This window comes from Cinclus cinclus, chromosome 16 (assembly GCF_963662255.1).
Source record: "Cinclus cinclus chromosome 16, bCinCin1.1, whole genome shotgun sequence".
In the NCBI taxonomy this organism is placed as follows: domain Eukaryota; kingdom Metazoa; phylum Chordata; class Aves; order Passeriformes; family Cinclidae; genus Cinclus; species Cinclus cinclus.
In genome coordinates this window covers 8,894,246-8,916,511 of record NC_085061.1, presented here as the reverse complement: position 1 = coordinate 8,916,511, position 22,266 = coordinate 8,894,246, and the positions used below count along the sequence as shown (strand labels likewise).

At 42.1% G+C, this 22,266-nt stretch overlaps 2 protein-coding genes across 6 annotated transcripts in view; one reads left to right on the top strand and one right to left on the bottom strand.

The window, feature by feature from the left end:
• The first annotated feature begins 652 nt into the window (after window positions 1–652).
• NDE1 (nudE neurodevelopment protein 1) lies at window positions 653–14,773 on the top strand. Its single transcript, XM_062503369.1, has 9 exons — window positions 653–782; window positions 4,888–5,015; window positions 5,566–5,719; window positions 8,820–8,968; window positions 9,321–9,457; window positions 10,454–10,630; window positions 11,058–11,149; window positions 12,153–12,289; window positions 13,369–14,773. Exons 2-9 carry the CDS (start codon window positions 4,930–4,932, stop codon window positions 13,460–13,462), a joined length of 1,026 nt encoding a protein of 341 aa, XP_062359353.1. The 5' UTR covers window positions 653–782; window positions 4,888–4,929; the 3' UTR covers window positions 13,463–14,773.
• A 1,467-nt stretch (window positions 14,774–16,240) lies between these two features.
• The window catches only part of MYH11 (myosin heavy chain 11), a 49,004-nt gene continuing 42,978 nt past the window's right edge, over window positions 16,241–22,266 (bottom strand). For all 5 annotated transcript variants that reach the window (XM_062503751.1, XM_062503752.1, XM_062503755.1 and 2 more), the window contains 4 exons: window positions 21,975–22,183; window positions 21,310–21,418; window positions 20,546–20,718; window positions 16,241–16,551 (listed from right to left, as the gene is read on the bottom strand). In XM_062503751.1, the coding sequence (XP_062359735.1) occupies window positions 16,413–16,551; window positions 20,546–20,718; window positions 21,310–21,418; window positions 21,975–22,183 (630 nt within the window). In that variant the 3' untranslated portion in view covers window positions 16,241–16,412. The remainder of the gene's footprint in view (window positions 16,552–20,545; window positions 20,719–21,309; window positions 21,419–21,974; window positions 22,184–22,266) is intronic.

Here is a 22,266-nt window from a genome sequence, read left to right as displayed (position 1 = left end):
AGGGATTGTTTTCGGGAATGATGACATCATGCTGGGATGGAGATGAGTGGAAGTATCTAATATTTCATAGACTGCGGCACAGAAACCTGTCCTTGGTTGGGAGAAGGGCACTCCGGTCTAAAGATGTTGGGCTGGCGTTAAAAATAGATATGGGCGGTGTCTCGCTGTTTGCTTTTGCCGCGGAAGTCTTTTAAACTGAGAAAAAAAAAACAATGTAATGCTTTTCCTCGCTCAGATAATTTTAAGGTCAATTACGCCTTTAAAATTACGGCACGTGCTGGTGTACACGGTTAACACCTCAGAAGATGCGGAGCCTTGTGCGAGTGATGTAGGTCATTGAGCATGGACGGGGTGGTTTCACGAGGCTGACGGAAGGGGAAGGGGAAGGGGAAGGGGAAGGGGAAGGGGAAGGGGAAGGGGAAGGGGAAGGGGAAGGGGAAGGGGAAGGGGAAGGGGAAGGGGAAGGGGAAGGGGAACGGCCGCAGCCGCCCCCCTCCCGGCGCCTTTTGAAAGTCACCAAAGTTTCCGAAGCTCGTTCCGGCGGCTCTGATTGGCGGAGCGCCCCGCGGCACGTGACCGGCAGCCAATGGGGCGGCGGCACCGGCCGGACCGGGAGCGGCGGTGCGGGTGCGGCGGGAGCGCGGTGAGAGCCCGGCTCGGCTCGGCTCGGCTCGGCTCGGGCAGCGGGACCGGGGAACAGGGCACAGGGGATACGGGACTCGGGACCCTGCCCGGCTGCGGCCCCGCGAGGACCTGATCCCCTCCTGCTTCTGGAGTTGCTGGTGCGGGCGCTGGTGGGAGCGTGGGAGCTGTAGCCGCTGGTTTAGCCCCCGCCCAGCTTCGTGCTCCGCATGGGAATGGGATTCGGGTCAGCTGCCCCGCTGACCTCTTGGCTTGCAGCTGGAACCATCAAGGTCAGGCGTTTCAGTGGAGAAATGTGTGCAGTTTCCTCAGGAGTCACGGGAAAGTTGAAAGTGTCGGAGCTGGGACGGTAACTGAGAAGAGGAGCGTTTTGCTGAATTCAGCCTTTTGGTAGAGAAGCGCCGGAGAAGCTGATAACTTTTCAGTGCTGGCTGTGGGATTCTGTAGTGATCCTGGTGCTCCCGTGACTTCTCCCTTTTCTTTCTCTTTTGTGGTGATTTTCTTTTGTACGGCTTAAACAAAAGAAAACAGGTCCCTGTGCTACGGGAGGATCCTTTCAAGGGGAATATTTAAGCAAATCTCGTTTTCATAGGATGGGAAAGCTACTTTTTGGGAGCAAAGAGGTGGTTGGTTTTGCTTTAAATTTAGGAAGAATATGTCTAATAGGAGCGTCTTCATCTCTGGCATGGATATTTCGGTAGTTGTACTGTTTTACTTTTTATTACAATACGATTTTTTTTGACTTGGACTATAAGGTAGGCCAGCATTGTTTACCGAGCTAAATGCTCTTTTGTGACTAAAAAAGTTCAGTATCAGGGTTGTTCGGAGTCCTTTGTTCTAGGATTTTTTCAGTCTAGGTTGGGGCCTTCGTGAGTTTGGGTGAATTCAGACTGATTCCCAAATTGAAGTTCCTTCAATAATTTTGTGTGTCGCTTTTCTTGATACTTGCTTTTTCCTTAAGAATTTTGCAATTCTGCTCTCACCCGTACGAAATTGTTTTCTATAGCATTTATGCCGCCGTGTTTTTTCTCATTGCAAAATTCCAGTCCCCACCCATGATCACTTCCACTTCCTGCATGATGTGGAGGTTTGCAATGCCTGTGACCAGCGTTTGTGCTGCCTGCACGCAGGAACCCTGGCCAGATGTCTCTTCTGGCTTCGTGTGTGCGAAAACAAGCGAGGTGCGGTGTGTGCCTCTTTCCCAGTGTTTAAAAAAGCATTTCTAAAACCTCCGTTACCCCCCTTTGCTCTCCCTGCTTTTGTAGCGAGCCCAGACAATAAGGAGTTTCTGATTTATTTCTCTTCAGGCATTTTTGCATGTTGTCTCCAAGTTATTAAAAATCAAGGGAAGAAAGCAGCAGGGGAAAACCAGTCATAGCCCTAGCCTTTCTACAGATAGTTTAACAAGACTTACATGGTTTTTATTTGTACTCTTCTTAGACAAATTTCAGAAAAAAAAATTTAAAAATATTGAATACTTCGTCTCAAACTTGGAATTTTTCTTTTCAGTTTAAGTTTGTATTTTTCATTTTTGGTTAGTTTGAGGTAAGATGTAGTGCAGGGAAGGAAGCTATCAGGTCTTCCTTGAGCGTTGCAGCAAAAAATGTGTGCCTGTGGCACTGAACAGTAGCCACATCTCTGGAATAAGTACAGGTCCCCTGCCCTTCTATGCATTTGCAGTTGAACAATTAATTTTAAATTGGAAGTACTATTTAGTAATGGTAATCATGAAGCAGAGCAAACTCTTAATGGATTATGTCCTCAGTGGGCCATAATGTCATGTTCACAAAGACATACATACCTGGCACCGAAGGGTGCAGCAGGTTCACAGGGTTCTCTGAAAACCTTATGGATTATATGCATCACTTAGGGCAAGTTCTTCTCTGTGCGGCCCTAAAATATCAAAAAATGCCAATTATACAGTCTTTTAGTTCTTCCAAAGTGTAATATGATAACACAGGAGCCAGATCTGAGCATATTCAAGATTTTTAAACTGATGGAAGTTGTCTTTTTGTTCCAAAGGGTTGTTTGAAAGCTTTTCAGAGCAAGATGTCTTTTAGCTCATCTTTATCTTCCCTGAATTATTTCTGTTGACTGTCCAAAGACAGATATTGGATTTATTATAACGGTTGTGTCAGAAAAAGTCCTTTTTGGATTCTTTTCTTCACAAGTGTGCTGCAAGGATCGGTGTGTGTGTGTGTACACAGTGCCTTGAGCAGAAGGACATGCTTATTAACATCAAAGGCATTTTCAGCTCACTTAAAAATAACAGAGTAGATGTGACATAAACTATCCTGGGTCAAGAATGTTAATTATGCTTGGTCATGATTTTCTTTTTAATGGGCAAGAGTACTATTTGGAAAATCACTCCTTGCTCAGTCTTTTTTCTTTTTCCTCTTTTTTTTTGCCCAGTGCATTCTTTAGCCTTGAGACCTAATGCTGGGAATGTGTCAATACATTATATAGTGCTTTTATTTGTTTGAAGGAACACATGTAGCTTTGTCTAATGAACATTTTGTGTTAAACTCAGCTATAAAAACTAAGGCTTAATAACTTTTCTTCTCACCTGCCAACTCCCCTTTTAAATAACAATATAATTTCTGTGAGTGTGTAGCTGATACTGTGCACTGAGGTATGCAGACATAGCCCCACTCAGCTGTGACTCTGCTTACTCCTTGCTCAATGATCTGGTAGTTACTTGGGCTGTGAAGAGGAATTGGGCTTTGTGGTATTGCTCAGGTATGTAAGCATTGGCCTTTAGATTGCCAGACTACTTTGAGTGCTTTTGTCCGTAGTAGAGGTAAGAACTACTTGGATTTGTCTCAGTAGAGTTTCTGATTAGGTGGCTGTTACTTAATCCTGTTTTTACCAGAAGGCTTTTTTGGAGAGGAAGATCTTGACACAGGTTAGAGATATATTCTTCCATAGAGTTCACTAGATGTGCAGTGTATGCACATTGTCTTTAGCTAAGACATGCTGCTCAGAGGGTCTACTCCACTATTTTATGAGTATCATAAATAAGAGTAGAAGGCAGGGCTGACATCTAAGTTGTTTTTGAAGGCTTCAGCCATCTCTTCTTCTTTGTTCCATCAGAATTACCTCTAGGAAATGTTTTGCTTAGCAGAACTGGAGTTGAAACTTGGTAGAACTGTGTTTCTTCAGTCATTAGATTTCTGTGATGAAGTATTCTGACAACAGCCACCTTCATTAATTGTTCAGTTCCACCTGTTTGCTGTTCTTGATCCTATTTGGTATCAATTTGGTTAAATTGATAATGTCTGAGTGGAGTCTTTGCCTCACACAGGGATGGACATGGGCAAATTATGCAGAGCACTAGGTTTGATGTTTCTCCGTTGTCAAGACTTAACTTGTATGAAATGATGTTTGCTGCTGATCCGTTTGACGGTGTCATGCACATCACAGGGCATTTATTTTAATTGTGGTGTTTAGATACTTAAGTTCTCAAGTGGGAATGACCAACTTAAGGTTCTTGATTCCTCTGTTGCTCTTTCATGTGTCCCATTTGGGACTGTGTCCTGTGACTGGGTTTGTGCTGGCACAGGGACAGCTGTATTGCTGCAATTTTATCTGCATACTTAACCAAGCCAGTGGTATCCTGGTAAAACCTCTGGGGTGCTTTAACCTTCCCTTCTCCTGAGGCTCTCTGAGGTATACAGATATATTGTAGCCATATATGGATTTTGATATTTCAGGTTTAAACTTGGGTGGCTTTGTCTGTGTTGACCTAGGAAGAAATTTTTCACGTGTCCAGCAATTATGTCCATAAAAAGCTTATGTGTTCCTTTAAATGTTAACTGAGGAAATCAGTATCTTGAGTACCTAATCTCTGTCTCTTTGAAGTTTCTCTTTAATTTCATGATAGGTGTCTTTAGGGCTGTTGGATTGCAGTGTGTTTGGAGCTGAAGTTGTGTGAGGAGATGTCTTCTTTCCCTTGTGTTCTCTGTGTACTGGGACAGCTGCAGCTCAGTTTGGGGTTTTGTGTAGTTAGAGGTGCTGAAGGCGCCTCGTTCTTGGCAATGTGGTGTAAGCCTGCAGCAGCCTTGGGAGAACTGGGGAAAGTGACTTAACAGGAATTCTTCCACATTTATGGTCTGATAGAGCCCTGTAAAGGCTGGTCTCCAGGCAAGCGGTCACTGTGTGGGAGGAGGGGTGTTCTGCTCTGCAGCAAGGAGGATGAGGCTGTTCACTGCCTTAGCTCTTATGCTTGACCCTTTAATTTTTCAGGGGGTGAAATGAAACAGGAATTTTAGACTTTGAGGACTCATTATGGAAGACTCAGAAGGACATCACTTTAGCTCAGTAGAAGAAGAAACCAGATACTGGAAGGAGTTGGCTATGAAATACAAGCAGTGGTAAGGCAGTGGCTTCATTCCTCCAAGTGGGTGGATAAGGTGCATAACACTTCATGCAGAGACACAGATATTTCATTGTTGCTTGTTTAGCTTGCTGGAGTATTTTTGCAATATAATTGTTCAAGAATATAAACCACTTCCTTTTGTCTTTATCTCTATTCCTCACTTTTTGTTGCTAATCAGTAACAGCTTTGTTGATATTTCCAAATAAATAATAGAATTGAATAATGGATTAAATGTGCAATGGCAGTGGACAATTGACAAACTAAAGAGATGCCACAGATCCTCAACATCTACAATGTGAAGACAGACTCCGTGGTTTTTCTGTCTATTTGGACTTTTTAAATTTGTTTACCAGTTTGCTATGGGGTAACTTTCCATGCGTGGCAGGAAACATTTGCATATGTTTCTCTCTTCCTGTTGAATACATATGTTGGAGAAGAGCATATAGCCTTCTGAGTTCAAGTGCAGTGTTGTTTTTACCTTGAGTGTACAAGGGATGCTTTTTTCGTTGTTCATGATGAGTTCTGTTGCTGGAATTTCTCTCTAGTGCTGAGAATACACAGGAGGAATTGCGAGAATTCCAAGAGGGGAGCCGAGAGTATGAAGCTGAACTGGAGACTCAGCTGCAGCAAACAGAGTCCAGGAACAGAGACCTCCTGTCAGAAAACAACCGTCTGAGGATGGAGCTGGAGTCAGTGAAGGTGAGAGCTGGTGGTGCATGGTGTGTGCATATCCTCAGTGCACAGGTGAACAGGGCAGGTGTTTGCAGACTCTGCCCTGTGGTGTCACCTCAGCATTGCAGAAAAATTGATCTGAAGACTGCAGAAAGGAAAGACTTGAAAAGTAAAGAAATGCCAATGTGTTGTCTGCTTTGGTAGTGTGTCTGGAGCCTTGTTCACAGGTTGTGGCTGTGTCTCGGGATAGATTTCAGATGGGAGAAAATTGTTCACAGTGGAGTGGAGACTAAGTGTGAGCACAAGAGAGCCGTTGTTCTATTCCTTCTTCCATCTATTTAGTGCTTTTGTTCATAGCTTTCTTGCTATCTGCATCATGCAGTCACAGATGATTTTGCAGAACAATCAAAGTATGAACGCTGCAGCTGTGTTTTTGCATTACTTAAGGAAACTCAGTTTTAAACCCTTTTTATATAGTTGTGTATTTATTAGCTGACATTTCAGATAAGATGGAAAGCAGCAGCTGGTGGGTAACACATAGAACTGAGTGTCATAAAGCAGTTTCAGTCCTGGTTTTGTTACTGAATCTGTCTGTCCATAGAGAAAAATGAGTTACCCTCATTGAACTTGGTTAGTGTTCTGTGAAACTAAGAACCAGCAGAAAGGCATTAACTTCCAGAACTATAAAACATAAAGGATATGACCCTATTGAGATGGGGCTTCTTAACATAGTGGCTTAAGAAACAATGAAGCTTTGTAGAGTATGAAGAGTGGTGAGTGCCTCATTTCAGTCTCTCAAAGATGGTGCTGTGCTAATTGATAGGTTCAGGAAATACGGGTAAGTTCTCTTAAGTTTGGAAAAAAATTGTCACTGAAATTGGTGTGACTTCTTAAAGTTTTAATTTAGGCCATTTTTTTACAGATGTTACACTCAACCAAGAAATACTACACTGTGTTTTGTAGGGCTAGCTCAATCTCTGTGGAAGCAGAGGTTAATGTAATTGCACTTCAATTCAATTGGATGCAATAATGAGCTAATGGGAGTGAAGGTATTTGTATAAGTGATTAATCACTTATGAATGAAGGATCCAGTTTTGCAATGCCTTTTGTTTAAACTGTTGTCCAAATTACTGTCTTAAGGAAATACTCTTCTGTTCCAGGCAGATGTCCTGTCCCTCTAGCACCAGTTTAGCCATTTCCTTTACTCCCTGCTTTTTGATAGCAAAACCTACAAGACTTGTTTCATTGTATTTATGCTGCTTTAATCCTTGTTCTTTTTTGTAGCACCTTAGAAATATTAAATGTTGTGCATGTTACATGGAGTATTGGTCTGCTGTTCCAGGTAGCCACGTAAACCCATGGAAGCTGATGGGTTTGGGGAGAAGATAAAAGTTTTTAAAATAAAGCCCATAGTTAATTTAATTCAGGAGTGTGTAGACTATTTTCTTTCTTTAGAGTAGCTGGAATGAGAGGAAGGGCCAGTGAATCAGGAAAAACAGTGAAGAGTGAGCATAGTAGAACCAATACAGAGCCTCAAAAAGTGGAGGGTGGCCATATTTTAGAAAATACGAAGTTATTCTTCACAGTAGATAGCTTTCTTAAAATATATTCTGCTTAAAATAAACCATTCAACCATTGTCTATTCATGCTGCCTGAAAACTGCAGTAACAGCCTGCAGTTAAGGAACAGAGCCACCATTGAATGCCAGATCAGCTGATAGTTTATTACAATTGGCTAAAAACAAAGGCTTAGACCTTGCAGTTCTGGTCTTTTATCTGAATCAATTCAAGAGCAAAGCATTAATTTCATGAAGCTATTGAGCAGCAGTGTCAACTGAGCCCATCAGGGGTTGGGATCTGCATCTAGGTCAACACCAGTGAACTTTGCCAGGCCCACACAGCTTGTGGCTCTGAGCTGACCAGCCCAGTGTGTGTGCCTGCTCCCACTCAGAAATCAGAGCTCACACTACCTAAAAACTGATGGGAATAGTTCTTTGGGGGGTTAGTTTAGAGAGTCCTGAGAAACTAATTGAAAATAATCTGCCTCTTGGAGCTTAGAGGCTCTTAACTGTGTCTCAGAGATTTGGAATTACAGCAGTGTTGCCACACCGCAGTCAAATAAGGATTTCTTAGTTCAAGATGGATGTCTCTTTCCCTCGTCTTTGTGCACTTCATGTCCTAAACTAGCTGTCTTCACATAATCATTCATACTAGACTACTTGCCATGGCTTTCAAATTCCAGAGCATGGATTTGTTTCCAGTGATTTCAAGTGTTTTGTACTTGAATTCTGTCTGGAGAGCACTTCAGGAATGTTGCCTACACAGCAATCTTGGAGTTTCTGAAAAACCTCTGGCATGTTGAAGTGGTCTGGTAGCAAGGTGGTTGAGTGTAAAGCATTGTAATAGTGTGGTGTGGAGCTTTCCCTGTCACATAGGAAAGCTTTCCATGTTACATACTGTGGAACTAACTCCATATTTAGTGGCAGTGCAGGAGAGAGAGATCTGATGTGGAAGCTAAATCTTCTTCCCTGCCTATGCCTGTCTTAAATGTACCCTTGTGGTGTAGGGGAGACAGAGTTTGGTTTAGGTTCCCATCCAAAGTGTACCTGTACCTGAAATGTTCTGTCATCTAGAATTCTGAACCTGCTTTGGGCTAATAAAACCACATGGGCAGTGCAGAATCCTGCTGATTTACGTACAGCAGCATTGAACAGGATGACACTTTGAATTATTTTTTTATTCTTGTTACTTTGGCTCCTAAATACTGCCTGACTTGATATTAGGGTAGAAAATAAGTGGCTTCTCTTGCATTCTGCTTTGTGTATTCTAAGAAATTGTGCTGAATCAGGCTGGCTGGGAGAGGGAAGGAATGGCCCTGTGCTGTGAGTGTTGGGAACTGTTCCCCAGCACTTCTGTTTGATAAAGAGTGACAGGAAGAGCTCTTGTCTGCTGGCAGCCCAGAAGTATGTGAGCAATTGAATTTCTTGGCATTTTATCATATGTAAAGTGATGTTTCTCAAAAATTTCAGAGCATCTGTCTCTGGCTTTTATGTGGCTCAGACAATGCTGCAAAAAGAGAACATGTGTTGTTAAGTACCTGCTGTGCTGTTTGATTTGCCTTTGAGTAGGAAAAGATTGAAATGCAGCATTCGGAAGGATACAGGCAAATCTCTGCACTGGAAGATGACTTGGCACAGACAAGAGCTATTAAAGAGCAGCTTCAGAAATACATTCGAGAACTCGAGCAAGAAAATGATGATTTGGAAAGAGCAAAAAGGTGATCTGCTTTTTCTGTTGTTTTTTTTTTTTTTTTTTTTCCCCACCTCTATTCTGCCCTGCAAGCATGGTGGCACTGAGCTGTTTGTGACAGTATTTCTTAGCGTTGTCATTTTGAGCTATCACTTGTCTGATGATTGTGTTGAAGAGATTTGTTGCAGATGGGCAATGTGATAAATTTTTTTTGCCTCTTCCACTCCCCTGACTGCACTCTTTCATATCTTACAAACTAAAAAATAATAATAAAACAAAGCAAACTAAACAAAAATACTAGTGTCCATTTTCTTGTGAGAGAGGGAGTCCTCCATTTGCTTGAAGGATCTGGTAGTGACAACTAATGCACTCTTTTTCAGAGCCACTATAATGTCCCTGGAGGATTTTGAACAGCGCTTAAACCAGGCTATTGAAAGAAACGCTTTTCTGGAGAGTGAGCTGGATGAGAAAGAAAATCTTCTGGAGTCTGTGCAGCGTCTGAAAGATGAAGCTAGAGGTTAAGCAGAAGTTATTTGTATCTCTCTCCTGCTGCCTTGTAGCTGTTCAGTCCTCTCTATATGCCTTAGAGCTGGGCTTTTAACTTCGCTTCTTTAAAACCTGCTATCTGAAATGTTGAAACAAATAAGGAAACTTAGGAATGTTCTGCCTCCACTCCTTGAACTCCTGGCATTGTTCCAGAGCACTTGCAGAAATAAAAGTCTGTTCCAGCCTTCTCCTAATCAGGGCTTCAGGGAGTTGAGCCAGTCCAGCTGGGGCATGTGCTTGTGTGACTTCCCATGAAGGTCAGCTTTAATACACATTAACCTCATTGTTTCCTGGCCTTGGAAAGTGGAGTCAAGCACTAATGGGGAAGTAGAACAGGAGGGCTGTGACTGACTTCTGGTTGCCTTTGAACACGCTGGCTTTTTGGTGTCTGTCAACAAGGCTGGGTGAGCCTGGGTTTATCCTGGAGCTGGATAAGTGACTGTTTTCAGATCTTGGATTCTGTGTCCTTGAGTGGTATCAGGCTGTGGGACAGAAGTGCTCTATCCCTTGGCTAGATAATGATATGGCTTCCACCTGGCCTCAGCTCCATTTCATGTGGAAATCAGGATAGAAAAGGGTACAACAGGTCGGATCTCAACCTTGCAGAGAGCCAGAATGTAGCTAAGGTTTGCCAAACCTCAAACTTGATGTGCCTTTGTTTACCAGCCTGTGACATTTGGAAAGGAGTCAGTTCTCTGTCTAAAGGGGAGCTTCATGAAAGGGTTTGAAAATGAAAGCCAGGTAATAGCAACTGAACTAATACTCCTAAAACATCTTGAGTCACAATCTTAGAAAGACCTTTCGTTATCTGGACGTTGAAGGTATGTCTGGAGTAATCTTTTACAAGGATAAGTGACTTTACCTCACCTCCATGAGGAGAAAAATCTTTTGAGCAAAAGACTGCCTCCTTTTTTTTATCTTAGTGTTTGCATGCTCCAGCACTTGCTATGTGTTGCTTCTTTCATAGATCTACGCCAAGAGCTTGCTGTGCAGCAGAAACAGGAGAAGCCCAAAACACCAATGAGAGCTCCCCTGGAAGCAGAAAGAACAGACACTGCAGTTCAGGCCTCCTTATCTGTGCCCTCAACACCTGCAATGCGCCGGACACCCATCAGCATACCCACCTCTGGGATGTTCAGGAGAGGTGACTGGCAGGGAACAAGCTCACAAATACCATTTGATGCTCTTGTTTTTGCTGCAGTTTGCTCCCTTATATTCATTCCTCCTTTAGCCACAGAATTGAGTGTGTAGTGTAGTGTCATCTAAAGCAAATCACCATGGTCTCTGTATTCATATACTGGGATTTTTTTGAATTTATTCATAGTCTGTTCATTTCCAATTGACTTGAACTGTCTGGTAGTAATGAGGGATAAGATGAGCTGTTGGGACTTTCTATTAGTTCACAACTGTCCTAGAGATGTTGGCCTAATTAAGGGGGAGGGTTTTAAAAACCTGTGTGATCTTTAATCGTTTTCCTTGAATTGTCTTCTCTAAGACAGTAGGGTCAATTTTACTTTATTATTTTTTTTTCTTTCCATGAGTGATATATCCTTCTTTAACCTGCCATGTAGGTCTTGAGGACAGTTATGGTGCAACCCCTCTCACACCAGCTGCAAGAATATCTGCACTTAATATTGTGGGAGACTTGCTGCGAAAAGTGGGGGTGAGTGATGACCTGCCAGGCAATGCTTTTGGAAAGCTGGTGCTCTTGGAAACTGGCCAGCACTACTTGTTCTGCTGTTCAGGGGAGCCTGAAAAGAGTCTTGTGCCCCCAGGTTACTTAAGTGTGGCCTTGGGATTGGTCTGGACTCCAAATGTTTCTGACCAACCCCCATACAAAAATGAACCATGCTAGTTCTTCTGAGTTCTAATCTAGATGGGGATAAGATCTCCCTCTGTGAATTTCTGGAAGTGCATGTGCAGAAAAAATAAGTCAGCATGAGTAAATTGAGAAGGGATCTGTTCTCATGAAAAGCAGAGAAGCTAGCAGGCTGGTACCTGCTGTACAAAAGGCTTCTGGTGAAGTTTGCCTTAAGAGTCTGGTGGTCTTTTGAGCAAGGGCTAATGTCCTGCTAACCTGTAGTTTGATATTTAAGGTAGTGCTGATGCTGGGAAAGTTATCCCATTACTTGTGTTTCATCCCTTATGCCTCAGTGCTGTGTTGTTTCTCAAGCATTTGTATGAGACTTTGATGGGCTGAGCTGCAGAGCTGGTGCAGCCAAAAAGGAACTCAGTAGAGTGATCTAGAATGGGAGCATGTGATGTAGAATAAGATATCTGTGGCTTTTTCCCTCTGGTGTACTACCTAATACATATCTAGGGAAACTGATACCTCATATAAATGTTTAGTAATTTAAAAATATATGCCTGTAAGGAAGATGTAAAAATCTCTGAGGAAGGTGAAGGTTTTGTGTTCCTTCTGGTGAAGAGCATCAGCTCCCTAGAGAAACAGAGATTAATTGTTAGAGAGATGACTGTCTTATCTCTTCACAAATTCAGAACTCATGTGGCACTGGTGTCTAGCAGGTTCCTCTACTGGACAACTCACTCTTAAAGAAAGAAAAATACCCCAAACCTACACACTTCAGTGACATTTTGATGTGCCACAATGCCATCTTCTGACAGAGAATGATCAATCTGACACTTGCCTCGTCTGTTTACTTCAGGCTTTGGAGTCTAAGCTTGCATCTTGCCGAAACTTTGTGTATGACCAGTCTCCAAACAGACCTTCAGTGTCCATGTACATGAACAGAGATGTCCTTGAAACACGCCTGAGTCCTCATCAGCCTCTTTGTGATACAGGGTGAGTGCTGGGCTCTGCTGGTGTCTTAGTGACAGCTGTGGGTGTTGGAACTTGGGGACTGGCATTTAGTATATTAGTCTTTGTTTTGGTAGAGACAGATTTGTTTTCAAAGTATGTGAAATTAAATTATTCAGGATTATGACTTGAATGTTTCAGGTCAGTTTAAAATTCGGAGTCACTAGCTGCTGAAATTCGAAGGCTAGCTGCAATCAAGTTTTGAATACCTCAAGTCTGAAGCAAGTGCAAGATGTGTTTTGTTATAAATTGTTGTTTAAATGGGTCCAAGTACAACAGTTCTTGCTTATTGGTTCAATTTGTTTTATGCTTTATGTTCTTGTACAAGTGATGTAGTTAAGATAGTTAAGTATAGTGAAGATGTAGTTAAGGATAGTTAAGATTCCCACTTGTGGGAGAACTGGAAAAAAGGTGAGTAGTGGGTCCATTGAGAATGCTTTACAGTTGCTTAGATGTGTTTTTAAGTAGCAGCTGACAGGAAGTTACCTTATGCAAGGTACAAATTTCTCTGAATGTTTGAACTGGTTATCTTTTTTTAATCAAATGAAGAAAAATCAGGAAAGTTATTGCAAATTGCCATTTAGTGTCTGCTTAAACTCTGCCAATTCTGTCCTGTTCATTCTTTAGGTTCTGTGTAGCTTAATTTTTGTTTCAATCTTCATTATTTACCCTTGTGCTGATTTGTCCTGGTACCCAATATTATTGTTTAGAAGGAATGTTCCAGATTTTACTTGCTCTCTTAGTCTGGGGAGAAACCTCATGAAAGCTCCTACAAGAAAGCCTCACGGGCCATACATTTACATATTCATGCAGCTGATTATCTATCTACTTCTGCAATGCTAAACTGAAATTCCAAGACCTGTAAAAGATAGTGTTCAGTACTCAAAGGGAAATGGAGCTCTGTGTTACAGTGAAAACTCAGCCCAGTTAAGGAATGGGTTCATGCAATGCTTAGAGTGCTGCTCTCTGATGTCAGCTGAGTGGTTTGTTCTGGAAGTGAGCAGTTATTCTGAGCATGGTTACTCTGAGTGAGAAATGCCCTGACTTCAGTTTTGCATTTGCAGGTTGGTGAAACGCCTGGAGTTCGGATCACGGCCTTCACACGTTCCAGGACCTGTGAGCCATCCCTCACAAAGCGTTGTCAAGATGCTGCTATGAAAAGTCTTGCTGGCTTTGGGAAAGGAGAAGAAATGTATTTCAAACTTTAGTTTTAAAGAGAATATCAATGAGCAAGCAGACAGCAGTGTCAGGGTAGGTGAGAACTGAACAAGAAGTCACAATTGGCAGTGGCTTCCAGTGTGGCCTCTAGGCAAGTTCTGTGGGTGACAAAGCAATGCTGTCTGTGGCAGTGCAGGACTGGGAATTGCTTCCTGCATCAGCTACTGTAAATAGCTCCTTGAAGGTTGCTTTTGACACTGCCAAAGCCATTGTCCTGATGCCTACAATGCAGCAGTATTCACTGTGTAGCTCCTCAGGCTTTCACTTTTGGTGTTAATACACCACCAGTTCTGGCTGGAATTCTGCTTTCTACCATGGGTATTTGTGCTTGCAGTCACCCAAATTAAAGGACTATTTTTATGTGGAGAAAGGTGTATTTCTGCAGGGAAGCTGCTCAGCTCCTCGTGGGATGTTTGGTGACCAGAATGTTGCTGCACAAAAGCCTGCCTCTGTAGTGGCAAGATATTTCTGTAAGCAATGATTTCTCATTCAGAACAGGTCATGGTTAAAGGTGAGACATGTCTAGTTCTGAGAGTGCTCAGGAGATCCCAGAGCTAATGGCATGTAGACGTAATATTTTTTAATTTTTTTTAAACCCCATAGTGGCTGGCGTTTGTAGGAGGCCAAACCTGATCAAGTTTCTAGTTCTAACATCTTGATAGGTAGGTTTTACTTCTTTACAAACCTCCCTTCACTAAGGTGCCTTGGGTGTTAGTGATTTTTTTTATTGTTTTATTTTTCTATATTAATATATCAGCTGTTACTAATTTAGAAATGCTTTTTTGACCTGAAAAGCCTTTTTATGCTAGAGAAGTGTATATGAGTAGAGAATTATTTTAAAATAATTTTTCCCCTTTTAGAATATTACTGCATTTGTTTTTTAAATGGAGTAGATTCATTCCCAGTGTTAATGTATTTTATGGAAGGCTGTACTTGTAAAACTAATCATGACAAAACAATGTTTTGTTGTTGTTGTTTTGGGGTTTTTTTTGTGGCAGGGGATGGGGAGAGCTTACTTGACAAAAGAATGCATAAATGGTATGATTTTCTTTTTTTTAAGGATGTGCTGTGAAAACAGCCACTTCCTTAAAAGGAGGCTTCTCTTTCTCTTGAATATGTAAATCACAGATGATTTCCATTTCTCAGTCCACCTATGAAGTTGGTTTAACTGGGGAGCAGAATAAAGCTTATTTTGAATGGGAGTTGTTGATGCTTTTTAAGTTTTTTTGCATTAATTAAGACCATTTAATGGTCTTAATCATTTAATATGAAGTCTAACTAGCTTGTCTCCTCGTTCCCACACATGCAGGTTCACAAACTGTGTTGACAACCAGCTCTTGAACATTTTTACAGAGCTGGGCTCTGTGCTTGATCAAGCAATAAGCAAGTCTTATCCAGTAACTCCTAACCCCTCTCTGCTCAGCTTGTCATCTTAATTGCTATAAATGGGTTATTCCTTTATTCTTTTCATGAGCAGAGAGAATTCTCTGGGCTCTGGTTCTGCTGGCTGAATGGTACCTAGTCTGAATGCCCTGTACTTGTGAAACAGTGCTTAGATTTAGATGATTGCTTTAGCTGTCAAGGTAGATATTTGTGCATGATTTGCTCTCCCTGTAGTCACACTGCTTCACGTTCACTTGCTGTTCAGTCAAAGGGTCAAGTAAGCTCTCTGCACTGGATTTAGAGTGATTTTACATCCTGCTTTGCTGTGCATGGCTCCCTACTGCCCCGGTGTGACCACAGAGCTGCTGCTCTCTGAAAGTGCTTGAGCTGCATGGCTTTGTGGTAGGTCCTGGTAGCTCCCAGGAGCAGGTTGTGGTCTTGCTGGAGTGCTCCAAAAACAAAAAGTAACTGCATGCTGATCCCTTAGTGCAGAATAGCTTGGCTTGGATCCCTGCATTCAATGTGGGCTGCTGTTTCTGATGGTTTCAGCCTGCTGTAGAGGCTTTGGTTTGGAATATTTCTGCACCTAACAGACATCAAAGGGTGGGCTCATTGCCCACACACAGACTGGTAGGGCCCCCACTGCTTCCCAGCTCCTGCCCCAGAGTGCTGCGAGTCTCTGCAGCTCCTTTGTCTGTCAGCCCTTGGATGCATCCCAGGGCACCCCAGCCCTGTGTGTCCCTGAGGGAATCAAACCTATTCCATGTGGTTATGCTGTTTTACTTTCAGCTCAGTGTAGAGACTTTTTTGTATTTCTTCAAAAGCATCACTTTGAAGAAAATCAGGTTTTTGTTCTAATGATTACAGATGAACTTTTGTAAGAAGTATTTCAGTTTTAGAGAAGCCCTGCTGAATCCCCCCTTCGTTTCAAGTGACACCTGTACACAAGAATAGTGGAGTCATTTTTATAGCCTTTTATTAGTGTGTAAGCACATCCATTGTGCATATGAAACTGTAACAGTTGACTTAATTTGAACAAATGATATTTTTCAGTAAGTGATTAAAAAGGCACTTCCACCTTGTGAATTGTGCATCAGGGGTGTAGTAACCAGGAGAAAACCCTATATTAATTGAATACTCAAAACAAAATGAAAGTTTACAAAAAGATTAACTGACCAATGCCTTTTTTTCCCCCCTGCAACAATCTCACAAATCCTCTGTAGACTATAGTTTACTGGGATTTAAATCACTTGAGCTACTAGAACTCACTTTCTGCAAGATTGCCAAAGTGAATTACTCTGTTAAAAATCCCCACCTTTTACACTTCATGGTAAGAAAAGTTTTGGAGTACTTTTAGCGTCAATCTATACATTGGAGACAAGGCAGTTGTGCTTTTATCTGTCAGAGGAGTGGGTGTATGTGACCTTGACACTAAGAGTAGACTTACACAGTGCTAAATATCATCCTCCCTCCCTTTCCTTGCTGCAGTGCAATTTTTAAAGCGTGTTTATTCACTGGCTTTTGTTCCATTGAAATCTCCATCTCTTGCATCCATTTCGTCATCACCTCCATCTGTTGCATTTTCAATTATTCTTCTGCCTCCAGATCTACGGGGTGGGGCAAAAGATGCTGGCTCATTTCCCCTCCTGCAGCAAGAGGGGAAAAAAAGAAAAAATAAAAAAATCAGTTGTTAGGTCATTTGGAATCCTCACCAATAAGCAGAGTTTTGTAACAGGACCGGTGGGGCTGATGGTTCTAAATGCAGAAAACCCAAGAGCTGTGGGCCTCTAATTCCACTTTTTCTTCTGTAATCTGTAATAGTAATTTGTGAGCAGACTGAGACTCCCAGTTGTTTGGAAATGAGATGGGTTTCCTGTTCTTGTGCTTGTGTCTTTGTGTCCTCTGAACAGTCACATCAGCCCCAAATCACCCCCACTCTTCCCCTCGTTTCATTGATTTCCCCTATGGGAACTGCAAATGAAGGTATTTGAAAGGGGTGGAGAAAGGGACTGCTCATAACCACAGCAGGGGAGTGTTCCTCCTGTCCCTCCCTCTGGAGGAGCAAGCAGAGAGAGCAGTTTGTACAGAAATTCTGTCCACCAGTTCCTGAAGGGCAGTGAGCCCTGAGCTTGGGGCAGTGCTGTGGATGTCAGCAGACATTTCTGAGCCCACAGCTCCTCTCTGCACGGGCTGCACTGGTCAGAGCACCGCAAGTGCTGTGACAGGTGTGACACCCAGCTTCTGAGTAAATCCAGCCTCTCCCAGCAGAGAGAGGAAACAGTCATTGCTTTGGAACTGTTGGGACCTGGGGACTGATGCTTAGCAGTGCAAGTGTCCTACAGGAAATGCTTTTCCCACTTTATCCCCTTTTCTTCACCCATCTCCCTCCCATCCCCATATATTTCATAGGCACTTCCCAAGGCAGAGACACTTTGGTCCTCAAGGTTAATTTTTGGGGAGGTGTGAGCAAGTGAGACAGACAATGGGTTTGTCCCATGGCCTTCATTGCTAATGTGCTACAAAGCATTTCAGTTTTGTGACATGGCCTCTCACTTGCCCCTCATTAAGCAAACCTTTGTAAAGGCTTGAGACCACAGATTTAAACAATAAAATAAATTAATGATCACTGGATATTGTGTCAAAAATACTAATTTGGTGTTAAATAGATCTGAGACTGCACTTTTGGGTACAGCAATCATGCATAAATATTTAAAGGCTTGTCTTGTCCTTGCAAAAGACTAAGCCAATTCCCTTTCTGAAGCAGCTATTTAAGTCCAAAGTTCAATCTTCCAAATGAGGGAAGAGGGTAGGAATGTTGGCTGGACTCACTTAGTTCAGAGGCACGAATGTGCATTTCCAGGATGGAAATGTGACATGTAGTCTGTTTTCCATAATTCTGCCCTTAAACTTCAGTGTGAGCAGGCAATTTGCTAGCTAATAAAGCTTCATGTAAGATCTGCTGATAATTAACCATGGTTGTTCTGGTGCTGATGGCATGTATTGAACAGGGTGTGTCATTTCTGTCCTGGTGTGTGCTTGGCAGGGTCTAAGAGCAGGGTGTCTTATTTTACAGCAGCAGAGATTTGTTACTATTATTTAGAAAAAAAGTTCTAATTAGGTTAATAAATTTGTTAATTTTTGTTAATAAAGGAAGAGCCTTCCACCCCCTTGGACTTGTGCTGTCTGGACTCAGTTACTCATGAATCATTTGTGCTGCAGTAATTCACTGAAGTGCTGTAAGAGAACAGGGGACTGGGGAGAGTAACAGCAAGAGTCTCACCAAATTGTGCACCACGGTTTTGGCTACAAAGTGAACTCCTTATCATACACTAACAACTTATTAAACTGTTATAGTATGCATAAATTTACCAGTTCTTTAAACTGGTATTGGCCCTGTGGATAAAAAACCTTTTGTTTGTGTCTGTTCTTCTTAAAGAAGTTTATGTGTTTTGTACTATTCATGTGGTCATTGGTATGAGTACCTTTGGAATAATGTGTGTATCTGGGACAAGCCTCCAGCACCAGTGTTTGCTTAGCACCTCTGTATTTAATCTGCCTTTGAACAAGTGCTACTGGAGTGGTGCTTGAGTAACAGTCTGACTGGACATATTAGGCTGACTAAAAGGCACATGCAAGGACAAGACATCATCTTTAAATATTTGTGTATTCACAGCAAAATCCAGCATATGTAAAATAGAAAATATACAAATATTACAAGGCAATAGCTCTTTAATTTTTGCAGTGCAGATATTATTCCTATCTCCAGAGGATGTGCTAATAAGTATAACATAATGCTGTGCTAGGTTACAGTGTCAGCTTTAATGTTCCGTGCTCGATGTTTTAATACAGTAAACAAGCAATGTAATATCTGTAAAATAGCTCTAAAAGCCTCAGTAATAACTCTTTGTAAGCAATACAGGCACAGAGTGCTCTGTAATGGAAAGCAAGACTTTCTCTTTTGTCTGTGATTGTGTGGTGTGTGATAAATCACATGCAAGTAAGGTCTTCCCAAATCTCAGGTGAATTAGATGGGCTCTTACCTTAGGTCAGCATTACAGTAGGCACCAGAAATACTGTGAAATTCTAATGACATGCTGTTACACTCCATATTCATTAGTCCTTTTAATCAATTTTACTAGTCAATGGTGTATTTTATTTGAAAAAAAAAATCTACTCTTCATGGCAGTGCACAAAGATGATGTGCAAAAAAAAATCATGCAAAAAAAAATCAGAGTACTTGCTTAGGTACTCTGTTGGTAGAGCTTGTGAGAATGCAACATTGGTAAGTCTATGTCAGTACATAACCTACTTGTAAGAAAGATGTATCACTGATGAACAGCTGATGGTAGCCAGATTATTGTAATATTTGTCTTTTTTGATAAAACAAATTAATGCCAAGATATCCAAGCCTTCACAGTTTGCAGAAACCTCACATAGTTTTAACCAGGGCCAAAGAAAATGGAAATTTGTGCAGTACAAGCTAGCTGCAAAGTTGAAGGCATGGTACCTGCTTAGTCATGCGAAGGCTCCTGTGTCCCTCTGAAACAGAGATAAAGAGTCCTGGGCAGTTATACTAGGCACATGGTCATGATCAGAGGTAGGTAATTACTTTTAAATAATTAAACAAAGTACATTACAGCCAATTACATTACATTTCGATAAAACAAAAATGAACCATATGGTGTTCTGTGTAAAAGGGCTGGACACAGCCACTGCTTCATAAAGCAGCCAGGAGCATGTAACTATCCAAGGTGGTGCTAATGGAAAAGGCTGCTACACCCATAACTCTTCACTTTGAAGGGAATCCACATCCAGTAACACTGAAGCATGTCACTGGTAAACTACTTTGAGAATACAAGTAGATGGGTGCTTTTTTTCATCTGACATACTGTTGGTCTTAGATGGCAAAATGTTATGTATGGTATGGTCATGCAGATAGAGCAATTTCTTAATAACTCAAGCCGGCCTCTTTATTTCAGTGAGTTCATGTTTTCAAACTCAGTGAGTGCAGAACTCAGGGATGTAGCTCACTGATCACAGCTTTATCTTTTTCCCATGCAGCTTTAACAAGAAAATGCAAAGGGACGTTTTAATCTTTTCCTTAGTCTGATGACACTGAATCCCACAGTGGTGAAGTCCAAAGAGACTTTGGAATAAGAATAATTTAATATGCTTTGCTTTTTACTGCCTGTGATTTCCAAGACTGTTCACAGTCATTATGTGTGAGTTGTGCATATGTGAAAGTGTGAAAAGCACAAGCATGTCTACACTTTTGTGACTGCTTCTGTACAAATAGATACAGCCATTACATAAAGGGTGTTTTCAAAAGCAACCAAGCCTAATTCTGTTCCAATTGAAGCCGAAAGGGTTTTGATTAGAGAAGAGTAAGGCCTGTGCCATGGTATCACAGTTCAGCCCAGCTGAAATCCTGAGGCTGCTGCAGTCTATGAAATACACTTCACTCCTGACTTCAGCCTTTTGTTCTGAGTGCCAAGCTAACGCAAGGAGTGAGTAACTTCACAGCATTATCTGTGTCTGTTCTTCACCTGACAGATTTTTTTTCCCCTTTTTTAAGTTCAGCTCTATCTTTTCAGGGCTGTCAGTGAATGGGAAGGGCTATCCCAAACAAGGGTTCTCTACCTGAGTTTGCTCTTTAGTGCTGCAACCTCACGACCCAGGGCTTCATTGCTCTCAGTAGCTTCATCCAGCTCCCTCTGCAGCTTCCTGCGGTTTGCGTTGATGCGCTGGGACTCTTCCTCAGCCTCCTCCAGCTGCCTTTTCAGCTGCTTGAGCCGTGTGTTGCCCTTCTCAGCCTAAGGGAAATTTCAGAGTAATGCTTTAATTTAAAATGGATCTAAAAGCTTTACGTTCCTCTTTTTAATTTCATGCTTCGATTGAGAGTTGTACTGAAACATGACCCAAATCAAAGATGGAAGCTTACAGCCTGAAAATAACTTTGCTTTGTCTGAGTTAATTTTGCTGATAGCTACTGTATTCATACACAGCCTCGTTGCTTTTTTTGCTGCATAGTCCTACCTCTGCTTTTTGGGCTTGCAGATGGATTTGCATTAGATAAAGCTAAAATTTTAATGTAAAATACTCTCAGCATCTCTATTCATGTAGTACCAAGAGTGTTGTGCACAGTCCTGTATATTGCTGTGCAGTCAAACTGCTGCATCTGGCTGATTAATAAGGGCTCTTTTGCTTTGAAACTTGATGTAGCATGGAAGAATTCTGTTGTCCCATCTTTTAGTAATGGACTGTATGGCTCTCCCAGATCCAAGAATACAGTCTGTTTTCTAGAAGGGTATTTGCTTGAGGCACAACATGGAATCTTCCTTTCTTAGGGCAAAACCTAAAAATGCCTGTGCCCTGGACTAAGATCCTTGTGACACAGTCTGTACCTGATCTTTGTACTGCTCTGCTTGCTTCCTCTCATCCTCCACCTGCAGCAGTGCATCCTTCAGCTTCTTGTCCTTCTGGCGCAGCGTCTTGGCCGCTGCCTGCTTCTCTCTGCAATGACAGGGCAGTGTTTGGTGATGGGGAACTCGGTACTCTCCACCTGCCTTGGGCTTGGGGCTCATGAAACTGGCACCAAGGACCCCTGTGTTAAAGGTCTTACTGAATTTAACAGGTGAATTCTAATGAAAACTTTAAGGCATGTTCTGATCAAAACAAAACCAAATGTATGTCTCTGCTGTATGCTAGAGGTGCTCCAGGAGATGTGTCCTGAAACACAAGGTGATTTCCTTAAGGTATAATCCAACAAGTGGCACAATATGTTATGGTAATTAACCTGGCAGAGTCATAGGGCAGTTACTCTAAAGTGTAGGGGAGCAGATCCTTGCCTATGGTACAAATAGAACTTTTCAGCAATAAAATGGATCTTAATCAGAAACTGTAGCAACTCCAGTTACTTGTCATACGTCTCAGAAATGTTAAATGAGAAAGAGACTTCACCAAGTTTACTGGAGAGCCTGATGACACAAATCCTGCTTGCCTTTGTTTATTTTCTATCTCATTAACTGGAACAATAAATGAACAGCTGTGCCCTCTGGGAGACCAGTACCTGGCTTCCTGTTCCAATTGCTCTTCGAGAGAAGCAATTTTGGCCTCCAGAGCAGCAATTGTGGCTTTGAATTTGTTTTTCACAGCTCCTTCCATCTCCTGCAGCTTACTCTTTAGCTCTTTGTTCTGCCTCTCCAGTTGCTGCCGAGCGTTTTCATTCTTCTGTGCAGTTGAGCGCTCTGTTGCCAGCTCATTGTTCAGCTGCTCTGCCTGCAAGGTGGGAATGGATGCTGTCACAAGTGTTGCATGCTTTCAGACAAATGACAGTTTGGGATGGCAATCATCCAAATATT